The following is a 25,128-nucleotide window of genomic DNA, read 5'->3' on the forward strand; positions in this document are numbered from 1 at the left end:
AGAATGTTAGTGAATAAGCCCTGAATTAATATTTCACTGTGTGACAGTGCTAATTCTCACAGCGGTAGGGAGGTTTTACTGCTAATTTGGTTGTAAATTGTATGACACAATTACCTCAAGGCCACCCAATTACAGACCAATAACAAAGTAATGCATAGAGGCTTAAAAGCAACACGTATATTATAACCCTATGACACATATGGTGTTGGACACACACACTAGGCCACATGCAATTAAATGCAGGAACACAGAGTCCAACCAAAAACAATAAAACAAGAACATGGCAACTTTAGAGAGCACTTTAGAAAGAGAGAGAGAGATATAGAGAGTGAGAATGTGAGTGTGTGATTAACTATTTACCTGAGAAAGGTCATCGCCCCTGTTTCAGTGCTCCAGTTGAGTAGTTTGTGGGCGAAGTTCAGCTTTGTGTTTGAATACGTCTCTGCCGCTGCAGTTACAGAACAAAGCATTACAAAAATACACTTACATGACACAGCAAACATTGGGCAAAACCTTACAAAAAGAGGGGGGGGGCAAGGATCGACTACCTTTAAGCAATAAGGCACGAGGGGATGTGGTATATGGCCAATATACTATGGCTAAGGGCTGTTCTTAGGGAGGTTTTTTGTTAAGTCCATGCAATTCTACACATTTTGCAATGAGGCAGAGAGAAGATTTCGCAATTTTATAACAGATTTCATGCAATTCTACACATTTTTGCAATAGTTTGGAGAGAAATGTTTGCAGTTTTTAATATATTTGTGTGAGACTGACCAAAAAGATTTACTGGGGCCGCCATCGACTACGATAACAAGTTTAGATTGCTAAATTAGTTTAGCGTCCAGCTATCTAAAAAATGTAAGCCGACATGGGCTGATTGACTGACTATCAGTGACTGACATAACAAGAGAAAAACTGCTGATTCACAACCAAATTTCTAAATCTTGTGTATTCTACTATTCTAACTGGCAACAGTAAGTTCAGACCCCAACTGATCAGAGGGCCTTCAAAAGGAGGGACGCTGCCAGTTGCCCAACCCTGATATGGACTATTAGAAAACCCATAAGAGAAACCCCTATGTGTCTCATTAGTCAGACGAATCATGCTCTCACTAACCTATTATCTCTACCCCAAGGCTGTGGAGCTTCATTTAACATATTTTTAGGCCCCAAAAAATACCTTACATTTCAAGTTTTATTAGTTGTATGTACAGGATTGTCACGACTGTGACGGATGGTGGCGCCCCTCCTCGGCCGGGCGGGGCTCGGCGGTCGTCGTCGCCGAACTACTAGCTGCCATCGATCCCTGTTTTGTTTCACTTTCGTTTGGTTAGGTCTAGGTAGGCACGCACCTGTTTTGGGTTAGTCATTAGAAAGGGGGGGTTATTTAGGTTAGCGTAGGATGTATGGTTTTTGTACGTGATTGTGTTTCTCTGTTTGCTTTGCTTAGTGACACTCTGATTTTGTATTTTGCAGTAGTGCGTGTGTTTGCACCAACAGTGTTTTGTCCCCTGTGTTTGGGGCACCTTGTTTTGTTGTGCGCTTTGATCGCTGTTTTGGGAAGGCTTGTGTTTTTGCCGTTGTGCTTATTAAAGCCACTACCCTGTATCGCAGCTTCCTGCATTTGATTCCTCACCCACTACACCCAAGCCTGACAGAAATCACGTACCCTAACGTAATGGAGTCAGCAGGAGCTTCAGCGCCAGCCATGTCCATGGAGGAAACCGTGGACCAACACTCTACCCTGCTCCACCGGCTGGGTAACGCCATGGATCAGGTGTTGGCGCGCCTGGAGAGCTGGGACCGACGCGCTCTCGGCCCCCCGAACGCGGCAGTCCAACAGCCTGCGCCCCCCCCAGCACCCACAGCTCCCAGTACCGGTGGGGTGAAGCTCGCCCCCCCCAGGGAGTACGATGGAACGGCCGCTGGGTGTAAGGGCTTCTTACTCCAGTTGGAGTTATACCTGGCGACCGTTCGTCCCCCTCCCTCGGGGGAGGAGAGCGTCAGCGTCCTCGTCTCCTGTCTCACGGGTAAGGCCCTGGAATGGGCAAACGCCGTGTGGGACAGTCCGGACTCAGCCAGGGACAACTACCCAGAGTTCACCCGCCGCTTTCGGGCAGTATTCGATCATCCCCCGGAGGGGAGAGCGGCGGGTGAGCGGCTGTTTCACCTGAGGCAGGAGACGAGGAGCGCGCAGGATTTCGCTCTCGAGTTCCGGACCCTGGCCGCGGGAGCAGGGTGGAATGAGAGGGCCCTTATAGACCACTACCGTTGTAGTTTGAGGGAGGACGTCCGCCGGGAATTAGCCTGTCGGGACACGACTCACACACTGGACCAACTGGTGGATCTGTCCATCCGACTGGACAATCTGCTGGCCGCCCGCGGACGTCCGACCCGGGCCCTGCTCATTCCACCCTCCAGCCCTCCTGCTCCCACGCCTATGGAGATAGGGGGGGCAGCAGCCAGGAAGACTGGAGGGGGGGGTCGCTCCTGCACCTCATGTGGTCGCAGAGGGCACACTGTGGACCGGTGCTGGGGAGACTCCCCTAGGAGTCCAGACGGCAGGCAGAGCGCTCCTTTGACACCTCAGGTGAGTCAGCACCAGCCTCACCCAGAGCCCCCTGTACGTCACATGTATGTGTCAGTGTCTTTCCCTTGTTTCTCCCCTCACTCCCGGTTTAAGGCGCTAGTCGATTCAGGCGCAGCAGGGAGTTTTATGGACCGTGGGGTCGCGGCTAAGTTAGGGATTCCCCTGGTCCAGTTGGACCAACCCTTCCCCATACACGACCTAGACAGTCGACCACTAGGGTCGGGGCTGGTCAGGGAGGTCACTGTACCTCTGATCATGGTAATGCGGGGGGGTCATGAGGAGCGGATTAGTCTTTTCCTCATCGATTCCCCAGCGTTTCCAGTGGTTCTAGGGATTCCCTGGCTAGCCACTCACAACCCTAAGATTTCGTGGGGACAGAGGGCTCTTAAGGGGTGGTCAAATGAGTGCTCGGGCAGGTGCATAGGAGTTTCCATCGGTGCGACTACGGTGGAGAGTCCAGACCAAGTCTCCACCGTGCACATTCCCTCAGAATATGCCGATTTGGCTATCGCCTTCAGTAAAACGAAGGCGACCCAATTACCACCTCATCGACGAGGAGACTGTGCGATAAACCTCCAGGTGGGCGCTGCCCTTCCTCGTAGTCACGTTTATCCCCTGTCTCAGGAGGAGACAGCGGCTATGGAGACATACGTCACTGAATCCTTGAGGCAGGGATACATTCGGCCATCTCACTCACCCGTCTCCTCGAGCTTCTTTTTCGTGAAGAAGAAGGAGGGGAGGGAGGTCTGCGCCCGTGCATTGACTATAGAGGTCTAAATGCCATCACAGTGGGTTTCAGTTACCCACTACCTCTCATCGCCTCGGCGATGGAGTCATTTCACGGGGCGCGCTTCTTCACGAAATTGGATCTCAGGAGCGCATATAATCTGGTGCGTATCCGAGGAGGGGACGAGTGGAAAACTGCATTTAGTACCACATCTGGCCATTATGAGTACCTCGTCATGCCGTATGGGTTAAAGAATGCTCCCGCAGTCTTTCAATCCTTTGTGGACGAGATTCTCCGGGACCTGCTCGGTCAGGGTGTAGTGGTGTACATCGATGACATTCTGGTCTACTCCGCTACACGCGCCGAGCATGTGTCTCTGGTGCGTAAAGTGCTTGGGCGACTGGTGGAGCATGACCTATACGTCAAGGCTGAGAAATGTGAGTTTTCCAAACCAGCCGTCTCTTTCTTGGGGTATCGCATTTCCTCATCAGGGGTAGTGATGGAATGTGACCGCGTCTCAGCCGTGCGTAATTGGCCGACTCCCACCACGGTGAAGGAGGTGCAGCGGTTTTTGGGATTTGCCAATTACTACCGGAGGTTTATCCGGGGCTTTGGGCAGGTGGCGGCTCCCATTACCTCACTGTTGAAGGGGGGCCCGGTGCGGTTGCAGTGGTCCGCGGAGGCGGACAGGGCCTTTAGTCGTCTGAGGGTTTTGTTCACCGACGCCCCGGTGCTGGCGCACCCGGACCCCTCTTTGCCCTTCATAGTGGAGGTGGACGCGTCCGAGGCTGGGGTAGGAGCCGTGCTGTCCCAGCGCTCGGGCGCCCCCCCCCAAGCTCCGCCCCTGCGCCTTCTTCTCTAGGAAGTTGAGTCCGGCGGAGCGTAACTATGATGTGGGGGACAGGGAGCTGTTGGATGTGGTCAGAGCCCTGAAGGTGTGGAGACATTGGCTTGAGGGGGCGCGCCCCTTTTCTCATCTGGACTGACCACCGCAATCTGGAGTACATCCGGGCGGCGAGGAGACTGAACCCGCGTCAAGCCAGGTGGGCGATGTTCTTTACGAGATTTCGGTTTAACATCTCGTATATCCCAGGTTCCCGGAACACTAAGGCCGACGCACTGTCTCGTCTCCATGACGCCGAGGAACGGTCCACCGAGCCCACGCCCATCCTTCCAGCCTCCTGCCTGGTGGCACCGGTGGTCTGGGAGGTGGACGCGGACATCGAGCGGGCGTTAAGGACGGAGCCTACTCCTCCGCAGTGTCCAGTGGGTCGTAAATACGTTCCGCTCGGTGTTCGCGATCGGCTGATTCGGTGGGCTCACACGCTTCCCTCCTCGGGTCACCCAGGGGTTGAGCGGACAGTGCGTGGTCTTAGTGGGAGATACTGGTGGCCCACCTTGGTGAAGGACGTGAGGCACTATGTCTCCTCCTGTTCGGTGTGCGCTCAGAGTAAGGCTCCCAGGCACCTGCCTAGAGGGAAATTACAACCCCTCCCGGTTCCACAACGACCATGGTCCCACCTGGCGGTGGATTTCTCGACCGATCTCCCGCAGTCTCAGGGCAACACTACGATCCTGGTCGTTGTGGACCGGTTTTCTAAGTCCTGCCGTCTGATTCCGTTACCCGGTCTTCCTACGGCCCTGCAGACCGCGGAAGCCTTATTCACCCACGTCTTCCGGCACTACGGGGTGCCCGAGGATATCGTCTCAGATCGAGGCCCCCAGTTCACGTCCCGAGTGTGGCGGGCGTTTATGGAGCGGCTGGGGGTTTCGGTCAGTCTGACCTCGGGGTTTCACCCCGAAAGTAATGGGCAGGTGGAAAGGGTAAACCAGGAGGTGGGCAGGTTCCTGCGGTCCTATTGCCAGGACCGGCCAGGGGAGTGGGCAAGGTTCGTGCCATGGGCCGAAATGGCTCAGAACTCTTTGCGCCACTCCTCCACCAACATGTCACCATTCCAATGTGTGTTGGGTTATCAGCCGGTCCTGGGGCCATGGCATCAGAGCCAGACGGAGGCCCCTGCGGTGGAGGAATGGGTGCAGCGCTCAAGGGAGACCTGGAACGCTGTGCAGGAATCCCTGGAACGAGCCAGGGAGCGACAGAAAGCGAGCGCTGACCGGCACCGCAGCGAGGCCCCCGTGTTCACCCCAGGGGAGAGAGTCTGGCTCTCGACCCGGAACCTGCCCCTCCGCCTGCCCTGCCGGAAGCTGGGTCCGCGGTTTGTGGGGCCATTTAAAGTCCTGAGGAGAATAAACGAGGTGTGTTACAGATTACAACTTCCTTCTTATTATCGTATTAACCCCTCGTTTCATGTGTCTCTCCTCAGGCCGGTGGTAGCTGGTCCGCTGCAGGAAAATGAGGTACGGGAGGTCCCTCCACCCCCCCTGGACATCGGGGGGGCCCCGGCGTACACAGTCCGATCCATCTTGGACTCCAGACGCCGGGCGAGGGGCCTGCAGTACCTCGTGGACTGGGAGGGGTACGGCCCGGAGGAGAGGTGCTGGGTACCGGTGGAGGACATACTGGACCCAGCGCTCACCCGGGAGTTCCACAGCCTCCATCCGGATCGCCCTGCGCCTCGCCCTCCGGGGCGTCCTCGAGGTTGGCGACGGCGCGCTGCGGGAGCCGCGCGTCAGGGGGGGGAGTACTGTCACGACTGTGACGGATGGTGGCGCCCCTCCTCGGCCGGGCGGGGCTCGGCGGTCGTCGTCGCCGAACTACTAGCTGCCATCGATCCCTGTTTTGTTTCACTTTCGTTTGGTTAGGTCTAGGTAGGCACGCACCTGTTTTGGGTTAGTCATTAGAAAGGGGGGTTATTTAGGTTAGCGTAGGATGTATGGTTTTTGTACGTGATTGTGTTTCTCTGTTTGCTTTGCTTAGTGACACTCTGATTTTGTATTTTGCAGTAGTGCGTGTGTTTGCACCAACAGTGTTTTGTCCCCTGTGTTTGGGGCACCTTGTTTTGTTGTGCGCTTTGATCGCTGTTTTGGGAAGGCTTGTGTTTTTGCCGTTGTGCTTATTAAAGCCACTACCCTGTATCGCAGCTTCCTGCATTTGATTCCTCACCCACTACACCCAAGCCTGACAAGGATACACATGGTATACACCGTCCAACTAAATTCTTACTTGCATGTTCGTTCTCGACAATGCAACAACAACAAGAAATATTACAATATAAGAATACATACAAAGTAAACGGCTCAGTAGAATAGAATAAACATTTTAGCATAAGTATAACACAGGAAGGCCCAATTTATAGTCCAATATTTACACGTTGTTTTGGGGAAAGGAGGGATTGGGGGAAAGTATTTAAATTGTACAGTGTTTAACGTCTAAGTCTTCATGCACTTTAATGAGAACCATGAAAATACATTAAACCCAGGGAAAATCTATATATTACAGATTGTATTAAAATGATTTTTTAAATGTCAGTGGTTGTGGAAAGAAAGAGACACATCTCTATTTAACCTTAAACTTTACAGATGGTTTTAAGACTTTTTAAAAGCACATCAAATCAAACTTTATTTGCCACATGCGCCAAATACAAGTGTAGACTTTACCGTGAAATGCTTACTTACTTAACCAACAGTGCAGTTCAAGAAGAAGAAAATATTTACCAAGTAGGCTAAAATTAAAAGTAATAATAAAAAGTAACACAATAAGAATAACAATAACAAGGCTATATACAGGGGGCACCGGTACCGAGTCAGTGTGCAGGGGTGCAGCCTAGTTGAGGTAATCTGTACATGTAGGTGGGGTGGGGGGGGGGGGGTGGGGGGGTCAATGTAAATTGTCCGGTGGCGATTTTTCTGAATTGTTCAGCAGTCTAATGGCTTGGGGGTAGAAGCTGTTGAGGAGCCTTTTGATCCTAGACTTGGCGCTCCGGTTACCGTGTGGTAGCAGAGAAAACAGTCTAAAAATTGGGTGACTGGAGTCTCTGACAATTTGATGGGCTTTCCTCTGACACCGCCTATTATATAGGTCCTGGATGGCAGGAAGCTTGACCCCAGTGATGTACTGGGCCGTTCGCACTACCCTCTGTAGTGCTTTACGTTCAGATGCCATACCAGGCGGTGTTGCAACCGGTCAGGATGCTCTCGATGGTGCAGCTGTAGAACCTTTTGAGGATCTGGGGCCTCAAGCCAAATCTTTTCAGTCTCCTGAGGGGGAAAAGGTTTTGTCATGCCCTCTTCACGACTTTCTTGGTATGTTTGGACCATGATAGTTCGTTGGTGATGTGGACACCAAGGAACTTGAAACTCTCGACCCGCTCCACTACAGCTCCCTTCCTGTTTCATTACATTGGTGTCAGAAGTGGGATCGGACCTTGCATCCACGACAATGCGTGTGCTTGGCCGGTGAGCGAGTTCCTGTAAGACGTAGAGTCGCAAGCTTGCGCGAGGGCGCACAATTTGAAAGGAGGGAGTAGTGTAATGACCCTGGGTTTATAAGCGCGGATGTCGACTCTGCCGCACGAGCATGCTTTTGCGGCACAGTTGATAGCGCGCTGGACCTCGGGCTAGAAGGTCGAGGGTTCGAAGCCTGCTCCCTGCCTGTTTCATTACAATATCATTATTTTATCGATAGGAGTGGGGAAAAAAGTGTTTATGCATTCATAAGCACACCAAAGACGGCGTTAACAATAAGTAATACAATAAATACGCACTTCAACAAGCCCATTTAACGCCATAGCCTGCTGAATTTGCAAGCTAACTTTTCTTTCATTTTGATTTCGGCATAAATTAAAAATGTGGCACTGACTCGCCCATAGACAGATGTTTCAGCATTGCCTCAATGAAGAGTCTGGCGTTCGACTAGGTATGTGCGACATCCACTCGCAGTTCCAAACCTGCTAGAGTTAGCGGCAGGCGGACAAGCAATAGCCACTGTTGTAGTATGGATGAAGCCTAAACTGGAATGTGAATCTAACTGAAGCTGGCTAGCTTTAGAAAACCCAGAGTAGATCTTTCTTCAATAGAAGTATACCCCTCAGGCGTTATGGGAATAAGGATTTTCATTCTCCTACCTGACAACAGTTCTTTGTTGAGGTTGGCTCTGTCGACAGACAGGATGTACTGAAAAGAGAACAGGCTGTTACAGTACCTCTCAACTACACAGAATAATGTGACCCTGTAACACTGACACCATCACTTTTTTTATACAAAAACATACTTATGAAAATGTCAACAATGAATACATTTCAAATACATTTAGAAGCAATGCTCGGGAGTCTTAAAACATTCAGTGACTGAAATGTGAGTGGGATCGGGGAGTTTGTCTATTGTCTAGTAAGAGTTACTGAGTTGATAGCATGAGTAAGCTTTGGTTCAAATCATCTTTTGAAGTGTTGAGTGGATGGGATAATTGATTTAGTGGAACATCCATCGGAAGTGCCCTTTTTACTTGAACAATTGGGTAGAATAAAATCCCTCTCTTTCCCACGGAAGAAATAAATACTTCTCGAATTAGCTAGCATGTCTTCTCCCTCCACCCCTTTACCCATCACCACTCTCTGCCTAGCCGACCTCCCCTAATTATTTCCCATAACCTTTTTATATGTCTGATCGTGTCTCCTCTTTTGTTATTCACTTTTTCCTCGTCTACATTTTTTCCTAGCATCCTGTCTTCCCACTTCTCTTAATGACAGAGGGATTACTGAGTTTAGTGGGCTACTATGAAGATATTTGCCTAAATATAGTTCCTCTTTAAAGACAGAATAGAACAGAGGTTAACCCCTTTCAAAAACACGACTCCCAACAGCTCTGTGTAGACAATAGGGCTCCCCTCCATCATCATATTGCAGGGTACCTGTCCTGAGCTGATTATCACCTTTAATATGGGGTGGAATTACAGCTCATGTCATCTATCATAGGTACAGAACCAAACAGAAACATGTGACAATGTTGGTAAGTTTACACCACACTGGACAAGACAGGTGTTCGAATATTATAATTTCAAAAACTTTAGCTGTGCTTGATTGAGCTTGCTTGTTGAAATACTATTTGAAATAATGTCTGCAATGGTCACGGTGGGATGGTGTACATTTAACAGTGTTGTCTGAAGTCATAAACTTTGTAACAGATGAAAAAGCTTCCTCTCAAGCGAAAATAAATAACACTTACCTGGGGGGGTGACAGGTACATTGGGCTTTGTTTCAGGTCTGTATTATGACCCTCCTTGACCTCAGCAGCCACTGTGACCAGCGCAGACACGAGTTCAAATACTAGTTGTACTCTTTCAAATACTTTAAGCATTTGCTTTAGTCTGCATGGAGTGCCAAGTAGGCAGGGTTTGCACTTTGGCGATTTTTCTCTTGGTTCCATTTCACAAAGCAAGCTCAATAAAGCACAGCTAAAGTATTTCAAATTATAGTATTTTACCACAGGTCTGGTTACATCTCAAATGAACACCTATTCACAAAATTAACAATGATTGGTTTAAAGATATAATCCGCAGTAAGGGAAAAAGCGCCACTGCTGCCCCATGGCCGTTGTTATTTTTTGATGAAGCAGAGCTGGGGAGCATCTCGCATTGTTGTAAAACAGTGCAGTTCATTTGCTGCTGTTCTATCACACGTGCAATGATGAAAGAGCGAGAAAAAAATCAATGTTATTGTAATATCGCAAACGGACGTGGCAGTTTCACCATTAAAGATTCCAGCTTTAACTGACTATTCACACTGTGAGAACCTACAGTACCAGTCAAAGGTTTGGACACACCTACTCATTCAAGGGTTTTTCTTAATTTTTTTCCTACATTGTAGAATAATAGTGAAGACATCAAAACTATGAAATAACATATGGAATCATGTAGTAACCAAAACAGTGTTAAACAAATCAAAAAGTATTTTAGATTCTTCAAAGTAGCCACCTTTTGCCTTGATGACAGCTTTGCAAACTCTTAACCAGCTTCACCTGGAATGCTTTTCCAACAGTCTTGAAGGAGCTCTCACATATACTGAGCACTTGTTGGCTGCTTTTCCTTCACTCTTCGGTCCAACTCAGCCCAAACCACAATCAATTGGGTGATTGTGGAGGCCAGGTCATCTGATGCAGCACTCAATCACTCTCCTTATTGGTCAAATAGCACTTACACAGCCTGGAGGTGTGTTGGGTCATTGTCCTGTTGAAAAACAAATGATTGTCCCACTAAGCGAAAACCAGATGGGATGGTGTATTGCTGCAGAATGCTGTGGTAGCCATGCTGGTTAAGTGTGCCTTGAATTCTAAATAAATCTCTGACAGTTTCAACAGCAAAACACCCCCACACTTCCTCCTCCATGCTTCACAGTGGGAACCACACATGCAGAGATCTGTTTACCTACTCTGCATCTCACAAAGACACGGAGGTTGCAACCAAAAATCTAAAATTTGGACTCATCAGACCAAAGGACAGATTCCCACCAGTCTAATGTCCATTGCTCGTGTTTCTTGGCCCAAGCAAGTCTCTTCTTATTGGTGTCCTTTAGTAGTGGTTACTTTGCAGCAATTTGACCATGAAGGCCTGATTCACGCAGTCTCCTCTGAACAGCTGATGTTGAGCTGCGTCTGTTACTTGAACTCTGTGAAGCATTTATTTGGGCTGCAATTTCTGAGGCTTGTAAATAATGAACTTATCCTTCCTTTCCTGTGGCGGCCCTCGTGAGAGCCAGTTTCATCATAGCGCTTGATGGTTTTTGCGACTTAAATTAAATTAAATCAAGTATTCTGGGATTTAAATAAAGACCTGCTTTGTTTAGGGGACTTTTGAGATGATGAATCACACAAACCTCATTCCCTTTGATCCTTGTTGAATAGAAGTGTAATGATTAACAGAGTCCCTTTGGGGTGGAAGAGGTCCTGTTGATTCAGTAAATCTGAGGCCATTGACCATTGTTTGTGTCTCAATGCACTTTCTATGATGAAAGAATGCCAAAGTGGTGAAGTGACATTTGCATCTCTTGCCTTTGCAACCATGTTTTTTGTGGTTGCAAAGGCAAGGGACGCAAATGCCACTCCAATTCAAGAATGACCCATATTATAACAGCACTCAGCACAGATTCCACCACTTTGGCACTCTTTAACTGTTTATGTATTGAACTGTTTATCAATGATAAAACATAATGCAAGTCCTTTATACTGCACCTTTTTTATGCATTGCTTGAAGTACTTAGGGCAAGAAAATTGGTTTGTCCCAGTAGTGATGCGTGGCGTTAAAGTGACATATTTTGGAAATTTAGAGATATCGATCTATTATTTTCAATGTTAGAAAGTAAACAAAAAAGTATTTCATATGTTGTATAGAAAGAAAAGACATCTAGAAAAAGTGCCATGCCCAAATGAATTACAATTCAAGAACGACCATTATGCTACAGATGTCTAAGAGAGCTGTGATCTGCACACGTGTCAGCACGAGAAGCGCAAGCTTCCTTCTTTTGCACGAGTAAAGTGAGTTCGGAAAACTGAAAGTATGCATCTTGGAAATAGTTTTCACATACAAACTTTATATGTCCGAACTCAGAATCAATTAGTTTTCACAAAAATAACATGTTCGCTTTGTTAGAACGTGTGTTTTGATTGCTGACTTTCTACATTTATCAAAGTCCCATCAGGTAGTCTGATTTCAGATGTGTCCATGTAAACAGGATTATTGGGGAAATCGTTCTTCTTGCAAAGCATGTAAACATTTACATCAAACTATTATATTAATCTGACTATTAATAATAATCGTATCATTTTGTGCATGTAACCGTACTCAATGATGTATTTAAGAAACTGTAATTATACAAAAATAATACAAATGGCTGACAGACTACTGTGCTACAAGATAATGGTCATACTTGCGTGTAGAATTAATTCTTAATCTATCGAATGGGAGTTACAGTGTGGTGTGTGTAGGCGTTGCAGCAGCAGAGTTACCTGGCCTTTCTTGCCATAAGGAATGGGGTACTGTGTCCCATTCAAAGAGTGGATCATTCTGGAATGCATGGGGATTCCTTTGGAGACAATCTAGAGAAGAAATCAAACTGGTCAGATTTGCTCATGGAATTACATTGTCAGTGTATCGACAATAACATGATGAAGACAAACATATTGAAAAAGGAATCCAGCACTAAATCACATCAAACTTTGTCACACGGGCCAAAATGCTTACTTACAAGCCCTTAAAACCTCTCTAGGGTATGTGGGACGAAATCGTCCCACCTACTCAACAGCCAGTGGAATCCCGTGGCGCGATATTCAAATACCTTAGAAATGCTATTACTTCAATTTCTCAAACATATGACTATTTTACACCATTTTAAAGACAAGACTCTCGTTAATCTAACCACACTGTCCGATTTCAAAAAGGCTTTACAACGAAAGCAAAACATTAGATTATGTCCGCAGAGTACCCAGCCAGAAATAATCAGACACCCATTTTTCAAGCTAGCATATAATGTCACATAAACCCAAACCACAGCTAAATGCAGCACTAACCTTTGATGATCTTCATCAGATGACACTCCTAGGACATTATGTTATACAATACATGCATGTTTTGTTCAATCAAGTTCATATTTATATAAAAAAACAGCTTTTTACATTAGCATGTGACGTTCAGAACTAGCATAGGGGTAAAGACGGCATACTGTAGATAATAAACAGCGAGTGGGGGGGGGGGGGGGGGTCAATGTAAATAGTCCTGGTGGCCATTTGAATAATTGTTCAGCAGTCTTATGGCTTGGGGGTAGAAGCTGTTAAGGAGCCTTTTGGTCCTAAACTTGGCGCTCGGTACCGCTTGCCGTACGGTAGCTGAGAGAACAGTCTATGGATGACTGGAGTCTATGACAATTTTTGGGAGCTTTCCATTGACATAACCTAGTATTTAGGTCCTGGGTGGCAGGAAGCTTGGCCCCAGTGTGGAGTGCGATTGAGACTGCGGATTTGTTGGGGCGGTATGCGAATTGGAGTGGGTCTAGGATATCCGGGATGATGGTGTTGATGTGAGCCATGACCAGCCTTTCAAAGAACTTCATGGCTACCAACGTGAGTGCTACAGGGCGGTGACCATTTAGGCAGGTTACCTTTCTCTTCCTTGGGCACAGGGACTATGGTGGTCTGCTTGAAACATGTAGGTGTTACAGACTCAGTCAGGGAGAGGTTGAATAGGTCAGTGAAGACACTTGCCAGTTGGTGCGCACATGCTTTGAGTACATGCCCTGGTAATCCGTCTGGTCCTGCGGCTTTGTGAATGTCTGTGTTAGCAAAACAGTCTTGTAGCGTAGCATCCGCGTCATCTGACCACTTCCGTATTGAGCGAGTCACTGGTACTTCCTGCTTTAGTTTTTGCTTGTAAGCAGGAATCAGGAGGATAGAATTGTGTTCAGATTTGCCAAATGGAGGGCGGGGGAGAGCTATGTATGCATCTCTGTGTGTGGAGTAAAGGTGGTCTACAGTTTTTTTCCTCTGGTTGCACATGTGACATGCTGGTAGAAATGAAATAAAACGGATGCCCCGGCCACTAGGAGCGCTACTTCTGGATGAGCATTTTCTTGTTTGTTTATTGTCTTATACAGCTCGTTGAGTGCGGTCTTAGTGCCAGCATCAGTTTGTGATGATAAATAGACGGCTACAAATAATATAGATGAGAACTCTTTTGGTAGATAGTGTGGTCTACAGCTTATCAAAAGGTACTCTCCCTTGAGACTTCTTTAATATTAGACATTGCACACCAGCTGTTATTGACAAATAGACACACACCCCCTCCCCTCGTCTTACCAGACGTAGCTTCTCTGTCCTGACGATGCATGGAAAATCCCGCCAGGTCTATATTATCCGTGTTGTCGTTCAGCCACGACTCGGTGAAACATAAGATATTACAGTTTTTAATGTCCCGTTGGTAGGATGGTCTTGATCGTATATCATCCATTTTGTTTTCCAATGATTGCACGTTGGCCAATAGAACAGATGGTAGTGGAGGTTCATTCACTCGCCTACAAATTCTCAGAAGGCAGCCCAACCTCCGCCCCCTTTTTCTCCGTCTTTTCTTCATGCAAATGACGGGGATTTGGGCCCGTTCCCGATAAAGCAGTATATCCTTTACATCGGACTCATTAACCTCTCTGGGCCAGTGGGACGCTTGCGTCCCACCTACTCAACAGCCAGTGTAATCCCGTGGCGCGATATTCAAATACCTTAGAAATGCTATTACTTCAATTTCTCAAACATATGACTATTTTACACCATTTTAAAGACAAGACTCTCGTTAATCTAACCACACTGTCCGATTTCAAAAAGGCTTTACAACGAAAGCAAAACATTAGATTATGTCAGCAGAGTACCCAGCCAGAAATAATCAGACACCCATTTTTCAAGCTAGCATATAATGTCACATAAACCCAAACCACAGCTAAATGCAGCACTAACCTTTGATGATCTTCATCAGATGACAATCCTAGGACATTATGTTATACAATACATGCATGTTTTGTTCAATGAAGTTCATATTTATATCAAAAACCAGCTTTTTACATTAGCATGTGACTAGCATGTGACTAGCATTCCCACCGAACACTTCCGGTGAATTTACTAAATTACTCACGATAAACGTTCACAAAAAACACAACAATTATTTTAAGAATTATAGATACAGAACTCCTTTATGCACTCGCTATGTCCGATTTTAAAATAGCTTTTCGGTGAAAGCACATTTTGCAATATTCTGAGTAGATAGCCCGGCCATCACAGGCTAGCTATTTTGACACCCACCAAGTGTGGTACTCACCAAACTCCGATTTACTATTAGAAAAGTTTGATTACCTTTGCTGTTCTTCATCAGAATGCACTCCCAGGACTTCTACTTCAATAACAAATGTTGGTTTGGTTCCAAATAATCCATAGTTATATCCAAATAGCGGCGTTTTGTTCGTGCGTTCAAGACACTATCCGAAGGGTAAAGAAGGGTGGCGCCCGATGCGTTTCGTGACAAAAAAATTCAAAATATTCCATTACCGTACTTCGAAGCATGTCAAACGCTGTTTAAAATCAATTTTTATGCTATTTTTCTCATAAAAAAAGCGATAATATTCCGACTGGGAGTCGTTGTTTTCGTTCAAAGAGAGAGAAAGTAAACATGGTGTCGGCTCGTGCACGCGCCTCCAGTCTCATTGTCCTCAGATCGACCACTTACAAAATGCGCTAATGTTTTTCAGCCATGGCCTGCAAAGCCACCATTCATCGTTCTGGCGCCTTCTGAGAGCCTATTGGAGCGTTAGAAAATGTCTTGTTATGTCAGAGATCCCCTGTTTTGGTTAGAGATGATCAAGAAGGCCATGAAATGGTCAGAGAGAGCGCTTCCTGTTTGGAATCTTCTCAGGTTTTGACCTGCCAAATGAGTTCTGTTATACTCACAGACACCATTCAAACAGTTTTAGAAACTTTAGGGTGTTTTCTATCCAAATCAAACAATTATATGCATATTCTAGTTACTGGGCAGGAGTAGTAACCAGATTAAATCGGGTACTTTTTTATCCGGCCGTGCAAATACTGCCCCCTATCCCCAACAGGTTTAAAGAAAAAATCTTTGTCCAGTTTGTGGTGAGTAAATGCTGTTCTGATGTCCAGAAGTTATTTCTGGTCATAAGAGACGGTAGCAGCAACATTTTGTACAAAATAAGTTACAAACAATGCGAAAAAACAAACAAAATAGCACAGTTGGTTAGGAGCCCGTCAAACATCAGCCATCTCGTCCGGCGCCATTATAGTTCTCTAGCAACAACAATTGGCAAAACATTTAAAACACATCTATCCGTTCGGCCATAGTTCAGGAAAGTGGATATTCTTGGCTCTAAATATGGGCTACCTAAGTTCATTCTGTCCCTCATCATGACTGCCCTTGAAGGTTTACTTGAAAAGCTGGCGAAGCAAACCAGACCCTGTCATGCAGAAAAGCCATGGAAGTGTAAAACAATCTTCTGACGCTGTGCCTGCCACGGCATACATAACACCCCTGGTGCATCAAAAGTGTGCCCAATGAAATAATATAATTGCTGACCTTAGTTAGCAGAATATAACATTTTAGAGAACTGTGAGTACAGGTGGCTAGTCCGGATGTACCCAGGGGGCCTGGGCATTTGAATGTTTCATCATTATGAATACAGTACAATAACAACAAAGAGTGGCTGCCTGTTTCCGTTTTCATTGCTTACGTGCTGTTGAGACTAGGAATTGAATTTCCCACAGTGGTAGCCAAGAAGAACAGAACAGGACAACATACCGTGTCTTCCATTCCCACTTGTTTCAATGCCTGGCGACCCCTGTGAGATAGAGCTAGATTGATGCTTCTTCCCTTGACTATTTTGGCTTGGCGGATATCTGGTCAGGATCAGAGATGGAGAGATCAAACATTCAGGTATGACGATACTCAAGTCTAACATAAACAAGCTACTTGTCAATCCAAATGTCATTTCACTGCATCTGACGAATGCTTGTGAAACCAGTGTCATATGCCAATCATAACTTATATTGAAATACATGCTTAGATTGCTGTTTGATTGCTACCAGGACAGAAGCCATCCCAGCTAGCACAGTGGATCTGGGCCGATTCTGGCTGAGCGTCGGGGCACTCGGCTGAGAGTCAGACTCGGCTGACGTCATGTGGCCCGAGTCTAGGCAGCCTTCAGCAGTATTACTTATGGCTAGGATGTAGGGATTGAGTTCGGGCCGATTCCGGTGTGAGTTATCTGGCCCAAATGTATTACTTGGGACTCAGGCCAATTGGGGCTACTCTCTACACAGATGATTACACTGGCTGCTTTATGTAATTAACATTTCATTATTTATTTTTCCTTATTTATCATTGTTTCTGTGATCAAAAAATAAAATGATCATTTAAATGAAATTCTTTAAGAGTCCTGTGTAGTATTTTAGTATTTTGATACTTTGTGCAAGGCAATTGATAAGCATAAAAAACTTTGTGGATGGAGCTTCCTGAGTGGCGCAGCAGTCTAAGACACTGCATCGCAGTGCAAACTGCGTTGCTACAGATGCTGGTTCGAGACCCATGCCGGCCGCGACAGGGAGACCCATGAGGCGACGCACAATTGGCCCAGCATGGTCCGAGTTAGGGGAGGGTTTGGCCGGCCGGGATTTCCTTGTCCCATCGTGCTGTTGCGACTCCTGTGGCAGGCCAGGCGCATGCACGCTGACACGGTCACCAGGTGTATGGTGTTTCCTCCGACACCAAATGTTTTTTTTTGTATGTATAATAGTAATATTTAAAATGACTAAAATCGGCTAATTTTGCATACATTTATTCAAATTTGCATCGGGCCGCTTCTGGGGGGATTCTGGTAAGATTCCGGCAAATTTGGCCCGATGTACTTGGGCCGATTCTGGGCAGTGATTCATTTTGATTCCGGGCCGAGTCCGATACCCGATTCCGGGCCGATTCAATCAGTTCCGGCCCACCGGAAGAGGGATGCTTCTGGGCCAATTCCTCATTGCTAGCTGGGATTGTGCTTTGTTGTTAGGAATATTGTAATGACTAATGACTGCATGCAGTGCATACTTCCAAAAATAGATGCAGACTACTTTGTAGCTGTTCAAAATAAGAGGAAGCATTTTATATGTTGTGTAATCAAGTGTTTACCTTCTCGAGATTCAAAGACCTCTACTTGAAAACCTCTTTTTGCAAAGTAGCAGGCATTCAAGGCGCCAACCTGAAAGAGGGTTGATTGAGTCTGTTAAAGGCTTGCATGTTTTTGCATTAGTTTATGGTGCAGGCAGCATCTATTTTCATTTTTAGCACTTGTGATAAAAATGGAAATGGATTTTTAAAAATGTACATGGTTGCGGCACAGCAATATCAAAGGAAGAGATCAAAACAGTCATATTGACCTTAGGGCACTTTGCTTTGTCAATGGTAGGCTACAACAGGGACCGAGTTAGTTTAAAGTGTCAATTACTGTTAGGCTTTACTCTTCCTTACATGATGTTGCTTTAAGAGGCCTACAAGGAAAAGTTTAACAAATGATACTGTTTGTTTACAACCAAAATACTGTTCGCTCAGACCTGCCTTTTTCACAATCAACCCTATTGAGTCAATGCCATCTGCAGTTTAGCAAATTGGCAAAGCCCAAAATTGTCCTATAACCTCAAGAAAATAAGGCTCCGATTACACTTACATAGATTACATTTATATTTTATTAATAGATTACACATAGATTAGATAAATTGTTCATGTTGTGACAAGGTTTTCATAACAGCAAATATCAGCAGCCTGTTTACATTATTCACACTTTCATTTTGACTTCTTACCAAACCACCTCCCACCACAGCCACCACTTTTTTCTTGCTGGTTGATTTGCTGAAATTGGTTGAATAATCCATTGTAGTTTATGTCGTTATACTGGAGTCTTGCAGGGTCCGTTTTGCCTTTCAGTGATCTTGGACAGTGAAATCAATTCCTGCCTGAGCCGATGAAATTAAAACGTTTTTACTGTGACACTCAGGGTTTTGAGGGAGGCGCGACCCGGATCTCATAAATGTCATCCTCGCAGTGGTTGGTTCGCTTTTCCTCACAATGCAAACAAAACAGAGAGATAGTTCAGAGTTGAGGAATTTCCCCATGAGCAGCTGAAGCGCACACAGAAACAGAAAGATTACAAGAGCCGCTGGATTTACACACCTTTTACTAGGAACTGCTGTGTGAATGATCTGATAGGTGATTATGTCGTCGTAAAAAAAAAATCATCACTTCAATGAAAAAAATGTCTGTGGTCCAGATTTAGTATAGTTTTCCGCTAATCAATCTTGTGAAACAAAATAGCATAGATCCCTAATTATGCCTATACTGACATTAGGAGAAGTTACACATTTACTCTGAAATTCAACCATTGGATGCTGGTTTAATTTAAATTGCTCATGCTGTATTGTGATGAACTTTTCAGAGACAAAAGATCCACAGAGACTAGGCCTACATTCAACTGCTCTGCATTCGCCCATCGCTGGGATCGATAAATATGAGTCTGTTGTTCCCTCTACTGGTCATGTAAGCATAAAGCACCCACACACATTTCAGGGATAGGAACAATTATTTTTCGATTCGTATGGGTTGAAACATTTCTCAAACTATTTGACTTGAGAATTAAAAAAAGGATACTGTTGCAATAGGCCAGTGATTATGAAACCTCTCCTCGTGGAACCCCAGAGGTTTCACAATTTTGTTGTAGCCTTTCATTAGCTCACCTGTGTGCGAATGCACACAAAAATTCCCTAAACCATGCGTGCGCCAGTTCCTGCAAAAGTTAGCATTTATAAAAACTGAAATTGACGTGAGAATGTGCTTATCCTCCTGCAAACTTCAGACCATGCACATGCAGTTTCTAGTGGTTTAAGTATTGCGTTGCAAGAAGGAAAAAGTGGCCTAGTAGTAACCTTGTGCAAATGAGGAATGTACACTGAGTGTACAAAAAACGGACCAGCTATGATCCCTTTGATGTAAAATCCACGCCAATCAGTGTAGATGAAGGGGAGGAGACAGGTTAAAGAAAGATTGTTAAGCCTTGATACAATTGCCATTCAGTGGGTGTATGGGCAAGACAAACGATTGAAGTGCTTTTGAACGGGGTACGGTAGTATGTGGTGCCAGGCGCACCGGTTTGAGTGTGTCAATAACTGTAAGGCTAATACGTTTTTCACGCTCAACAGTTCTGTGTGTATCAAGAATGGTCCACCAGCCAAATTGACACAACTGTGATAAGCATTGGCGTCAACATGGGCCAGCATGTAGAACGATTTCGACACCTTGTAGAGTCCATAAGCCTACGAATTGAGGCTGTTCTGATGGCAAAAAAGGGTGTGTGTGCAAACAAGATGCAATCATTTGGCGTTAATGAGAAGAACGAAAATCAATTTATTTTATCTTTGCATTCTAAAATAATTAAAAATAGGCACCTATTTCCTATTATTTTATTTCCATGGTCATTGCAAAATAAATTCATCACCTTTTCTGACCGCTGTGAAGCAGGTAAACTACTTCCATGTCACTCATTTTTGGCATCTTTCAGAATAAAAGTTCCGTCCTGTATACTTTGTAAATTAATAATTAGTGCGGAAATGATGGAAAACTTGCACAATTATCGATATATTGTATACTAGTTATAATCCAAAGAGTAATTAAAAGTATTTATATAAGATATTGTAATTTATTTGTTTATTTTTTCAAGGCTAAATTGGTCAACAATGTTTTTTGTGTGTGTACTGCCTATCATTTATTGCACTGTACACAATTATATGTACGTTGTGTCGCAGCAGTAAAACCGAACGAGGGAAACAGCGCCCCTCTGTCTCAGTATGTGTAGCCCATGTATCTGACGCTGTCTGGACCTAAATATTATAACATGTAGTTGCATTTGATTTATTGACGACAGCAAGCGTTTAGCTTCCCTTGAAAGATAAATAAATAAAACAATTAGCCAATCAGCGTTGAGCTGAGATCAACTGCAGCAAAACGCTCTCCAAGGGAGGCCAGTTTGGATTTGGCTTCAGACCAATCAAATCACTTTCTTTGCAAACAGTTATTTTCAGACAGTCTATTTCTGGTCTGCTTAAGTTGATGTCCAGCAATAGCTAGCTTTAAAAAAAATGTTTTACCTTTATTTAACTAGGCAAGTCAGTTAAGAACAAATTCTTATTTTCAATGACTGCCTAGGAACAGTGGGTTAACTGCCTTGTTCAGGGGCAGAATGACAGATTTGTACCTTGTCAGCTCGGGGATTTGTACTTGCAACCTTTCAGTTACTAGTCCAATGCTCTAACCACTAGGCTACGCTGCCGCCCCAGCAACTTGTTAAATTGGCCCTTTCCTAAGCCATGGATGGAGATGGAGATTTGGACTTGTAGTTTTGATTTAGTTCACTGTACAGGCCAATGATTATGATGTCGATTCTGATTTAATCATAGATGAATATGTTGTGCCACTGGCCTGACACTGAAGTTCAATATGTAGCCTAGTAGCGTAGCACCCGTATTATCGGCATATTCAACAGCGTTTAAGAAATATATTACCTTCAACAGTGTTATCTTGTGATCAAGCCATCAATGTTTTGTGATTATTGGTGTTGTAAAAATGTTAGCTAATGGGTTAGCAATTAGCATGTTTGACATTTCAGTGGAAATACTGCTACTATCAGCTTTTTGTTAAGCGGTTAAGAAAAAAAAAATACATCCGGTATTATCGGCATACAGTCCCCAGTTATTGGCCACCTTACTATTTTGTTCAATTACAAGATATATCCGTTTAAGTTTGTTAAAAAAAAGAGACCCCAACCTCATATCCGAAGTGTTTACTGAATAATTGACTAGTTGGCTAGTATTTCGTAAAAAAAAAATGTATTGCCTAAAATCCGTTAGCTATATTTTAGAGGTAAAAAGTTGCATATTAAATTACTTGTGGTCTGTCGGCAGTCGTATTTTACAATATACAGTGTGTCCCACTTTTTTAAACTCTTAAAACCTAACTTAACTTACATAAATTGCAATGAAAATCGGTGGTCAGCTAGCTAGAAGGGTATCTTTAGTCGCAAAATTTACCGTTATTTTCCAGTCCACTTAAATATTGAGCTCAAGGTTATTTAATCCTCTAACCACGAGAGTGTCCAAAGTTAGGGGGTGTCTGATGTTGGGGGAAAATTAGCTAGGCTCTCGTTAACTGGCGAGCTAACTTAGCTGGTTCATTGTTGCCCATGCAAGGAAGTCATGCTAGCAAGCATTTTAGCTGGGTAGCCTCAACAAAAACGAAAAGTGTACTGTATGACATGAGCCATAGACCGTTTTGCCAACATGAAGGAGAGGAGGGCTTTGGAGTTCAAGTAGTAAGGTGAGTCAACATTTTTGGTTTTACTTGTGCATGCACACACACACAGAAATCAGTACCATGGACAGCCACATATTTAGCAACATTGATTGGACAAGATTTTTTGTTGCCATCTTAAAGTTTGTTTTCACTGTATTAAACTAAGCATATTTAGCCTTGTTTATTTGATGATGTTTAAGTTGAAATGGTGCTGGAATAGCAGTGCTCCTGTTGTCTTTGTGCTGACATGCGGTAACTCTGTAGTTCTAAATCAGTACTTGTTTAGTAAACTATTGAAAACATTAACTTGCTTGACCATGCTGCAGGTGATATAACTGTTTGTATGTAATATATGCTTTGTGGACTTCACTGGTTTTGTGATGAAACAAACGTATGTGTAGTTGCATTTATTTGACCACTGTGTGACTGTCTTTTTGTTGTCACGGCCTTATTGCATATCACAGTGGGGTATGAACCGATAAGTTATAGAGCAAACAACGCAATTATGACAACATAGTTTGTAATAAGGATTTTTTTACTGGCTTTGCTTGGCTTCCTCTGATTTTTACCCATGTACCGCTACTGCTCAGGAGTAGTTCTAGTTTCCAAATCCAGAGTTTACACCCAGAGGAGTGTCGCTGCTCATTTGGCGACCCTTATAGAGTGACTCATCAACTTAAATCCAATAGTTGTTTTCATATTGCATATTGTACCATAGAAAATGATCTGTACGTTGTGTCGCTGTAAAAGGTGGGTATTTTCTACTCAGGAGAACTTCAGCTTTCCAAATCCACAGAGTTTACATCGAGAGGTGCGTTGCTGCTCATCTGTTATTCTTTCTACACTAAATGACCAAACATATGTGGACACCTCCTCGTCGAACATCTCATTCCAAAATCATGGGCATTAATATGGAGTTGGTCCCCCTTTGCTGTAGAACTTTGAGCCAACATGTAACAGTTCAAAATAAATATTTTAATTTGAAGTTTGTTGTTTCTAATTGAGTTTTTTTGCAGGATTATTATTGAAATAAGATCATACTTTTCTGCTACCTGCTGTGGTTCTGAACTGTTATACATTACTAAAAGTATGTGCTTGTCGAACATCTCATTTAAAAATCATGGGCATTAATATGGAGCTGGTCCCCCCTTTGCTGCTGTAACTAGATGTTGGTCCATTGCTGCGGGGACTCCATTCAGCCACAAGAGCATTAATGAGGTCGGGCACTGATGTTGGGCGATTAGGCCTGGCTTGGAGCCGGCGTTCCAATATACCACAAAGGTGTTCGATGGGCTTGAGGTCAGGGCTCTCTGTAGACCAGTCAAGTTCTTCCACACCGATCTTGACAAACCATTTCTGTATGGACCTTGCTTTGTGCACGGGGTCATTGTCATGCTATAACAGAAAAGGGCCTTCCCCAAACTGTTGTCACAAAGTTGGATGCACAGGATCGTCTAGAATGTCATTTTATGCTGTAGCGTTAACATTTTCCTTCACTGGAATTAAGGGACCTAGCCCGAACCATGAAAAACAGCCCCAGACCATTATTCCTCCACCAAACTTTACAGTTGGCACTATGCATTGGGGCAGGTAGCGTTCTCCTGGCATCTGCCAAAACCCGGTTTTGTCCGTTGGACTACCAGATGGTGATATCACTCCAGAGAACGAGTTTCCACTGCTCTAGAGTCCAATGGCAGCAAGCTTTACACCACTCCAGCCGACACTTGGCATTGCAAAAGGTGTTCTTAGGCTTGTGTGTGGCTGTTTGGCCATGGAAACCCATTTCATGAAGATCCTGACAAACAGTTCTTGTGCTGACGTTGCTTCTAGAGGGGGTTTGGAACTCAGATGGATTGTTGCAACTGAGGACAGACCATTTTTACGCACTTTGGCAATCCCGTTCTGTGAGCATGTGTTTGCTTCACGTCTAAGCCATTGTTGCTCTTAGATGTTTCCACTTCACAATAACAGCATTTTGTTGACCAGGGCAGACATTTGACTAACTGACTTGTGGAACGTTGGCATCCTATGACAGTGCCACGTTGAAAGTCACTGAGCTCTTCCTGGCTGTGCGCTTGATTTTATACACCTGTATGGCTGAATCCATTCATTTGAAGTGGTGTCCACATACTTTTGTATATAGTGTAGGTCTTGTTCTTGCTGGCTGAACGGAGGTGTTTTATACTCGTGAAAAAGTATTTCTCTATAGGTCTAGACATAGTCTCCTTCAACCGGAACATTCAGTTGTTAGGGAGCTTGTTCGACAGTGCATGAGCCTGCCGACTGACTGATCTACAAAAACCTTGCATTATAAATTAACTACTCATTATTATTTGTAGATCAATTACCCATGATACATTACGGTTTTGAGCCTCTCGAACATGGCTGGGGGACTCGGCAGTAGCTAGGAAAGGAGTGGCTTGATCCAAACAGGCTGATTAATCGACTTTCTGATCTAAACATGGCACATCAATCAAAACCATACTTGTCCACATGTTTTATATGTTGTTAGTTTAAAATAATAGTATTTTATTTTAGTAAATACCCCTGACATCAAATAAATCACATAATTCATGATCGATTACGTGACTCTCTGGCGTTGATTGCATTTGTCTATTACAATATGGCGCCGTAAAGATCGAAGGTTTCTCTGACTTGTCTATCCGAAGTATGCTGCAATGTTTTAGCCGACTGGCACAGTTTAGGAGACACCGTCTGATTGCGGGGAATAGTTTGTACTTTTGTCAAAGTGTTAGGTGAGTGTTAAATGTCAGATACTATCCACTTCAAAAACCCGCATGTAATGAACAAATATTTACCAGATAACGGTAGCTGAAACGTTACAGAATGACCCTAGTTAGCTAGCTGAAGGGCTGACTAACTAAGCATCAGCAGAAAAGCATTCACAGCTAGCTACGTATACAAGTAGCATATCAACTTTGATAGCTAGCTAGCTAGCTAGCTAGCTAGCTAACCAAGGACACGTATAGTTATGCAC

The 25,128-nt window shown here is 44.6% G+C and overlaps 2 protein-coding genes across 4 annotated transcripts in view; one reads left to right on the plus strand and one right to left on the minus strand.

The window, feature by feature from the left end:
- Window positions 1–18,796, minus strand: part of LOC115153038 (kynurenine 3-monooxygenase) — a 35,252-nt gene extending 16,456 nt beyond the window's left edge. The window contains exons 1-6 of the mRNA XM_029698059.1: window positions 18,593–18,796; window positions 17,925–17,994; window positions 16,551–16,648; window positions 12,212–12,301; window positions 8,341–8,389; window positions 361–448 (exon numbers count right to left, since the gene is read on the minus strand). Of these exons, the coding sequence (XP_029553919.1) occupies window positions 361–448; window positions 8,341–8,389; window positions 12,212–12,301; window positions 16,551–16,648; window positions 17,925–17,994; window positions 18,593–18,664 (467 nt within the window). The 5' untranslated portion in view covers window positions 18,665–18,796. The remainder of the gene's footprint in view (window positions 1–360; window positions 449–8,340; window positions 8,390–12,211; window positions 12,302–16,550; window positions 16,649–17,924; window positions 17,995–18,592) is intronic.
- A 104-nt stretch (window positions 18,797–18,900) lies between these two features.
- Window positions 18,901–25,128, plus strand: part of LOC115153037 (insulin-degrading enzyme-like) — a 53,201-nt gene continuing 46,973 nt past the window's right edge. The window contains exons 1-2 of one of the 3 annotated variants that reach the window (XM_029698056.1): window positions 18,901–18,998; window positions 19,225–19,325. In XM_029698056.1, the coding sequence (XP_029553916.1) occupies window positions 19,297–19,325 (29 nt within the window). In that variant the 5' untranslated portion in view covers window positions 18,901–18,998; window positions 19,225–19,296. Of the gene's footprint in view, window positions 18,999–19,224; window positions 19,326–24,737; window positions 24,887–25,128 lie in introns of those variants that run through there. The other 2 variants (XM_029698054.1, XM_029698053.1) reach the window with 2 other exon arrangements.

This window comes from Salmo trutta, chromosome 18 (genome assembly GCF_901001165.1).
Source record: "Salmo trutta chromosome 18, fSalTru1.1, whole genome shotgun sequence".
Classification (NCBI taxonomy): Eukaryota; Metazoa; Chordata; class Actinopteri; order Salmoniformes; family Salmonidae; genus Salmo; species Salmo trutta.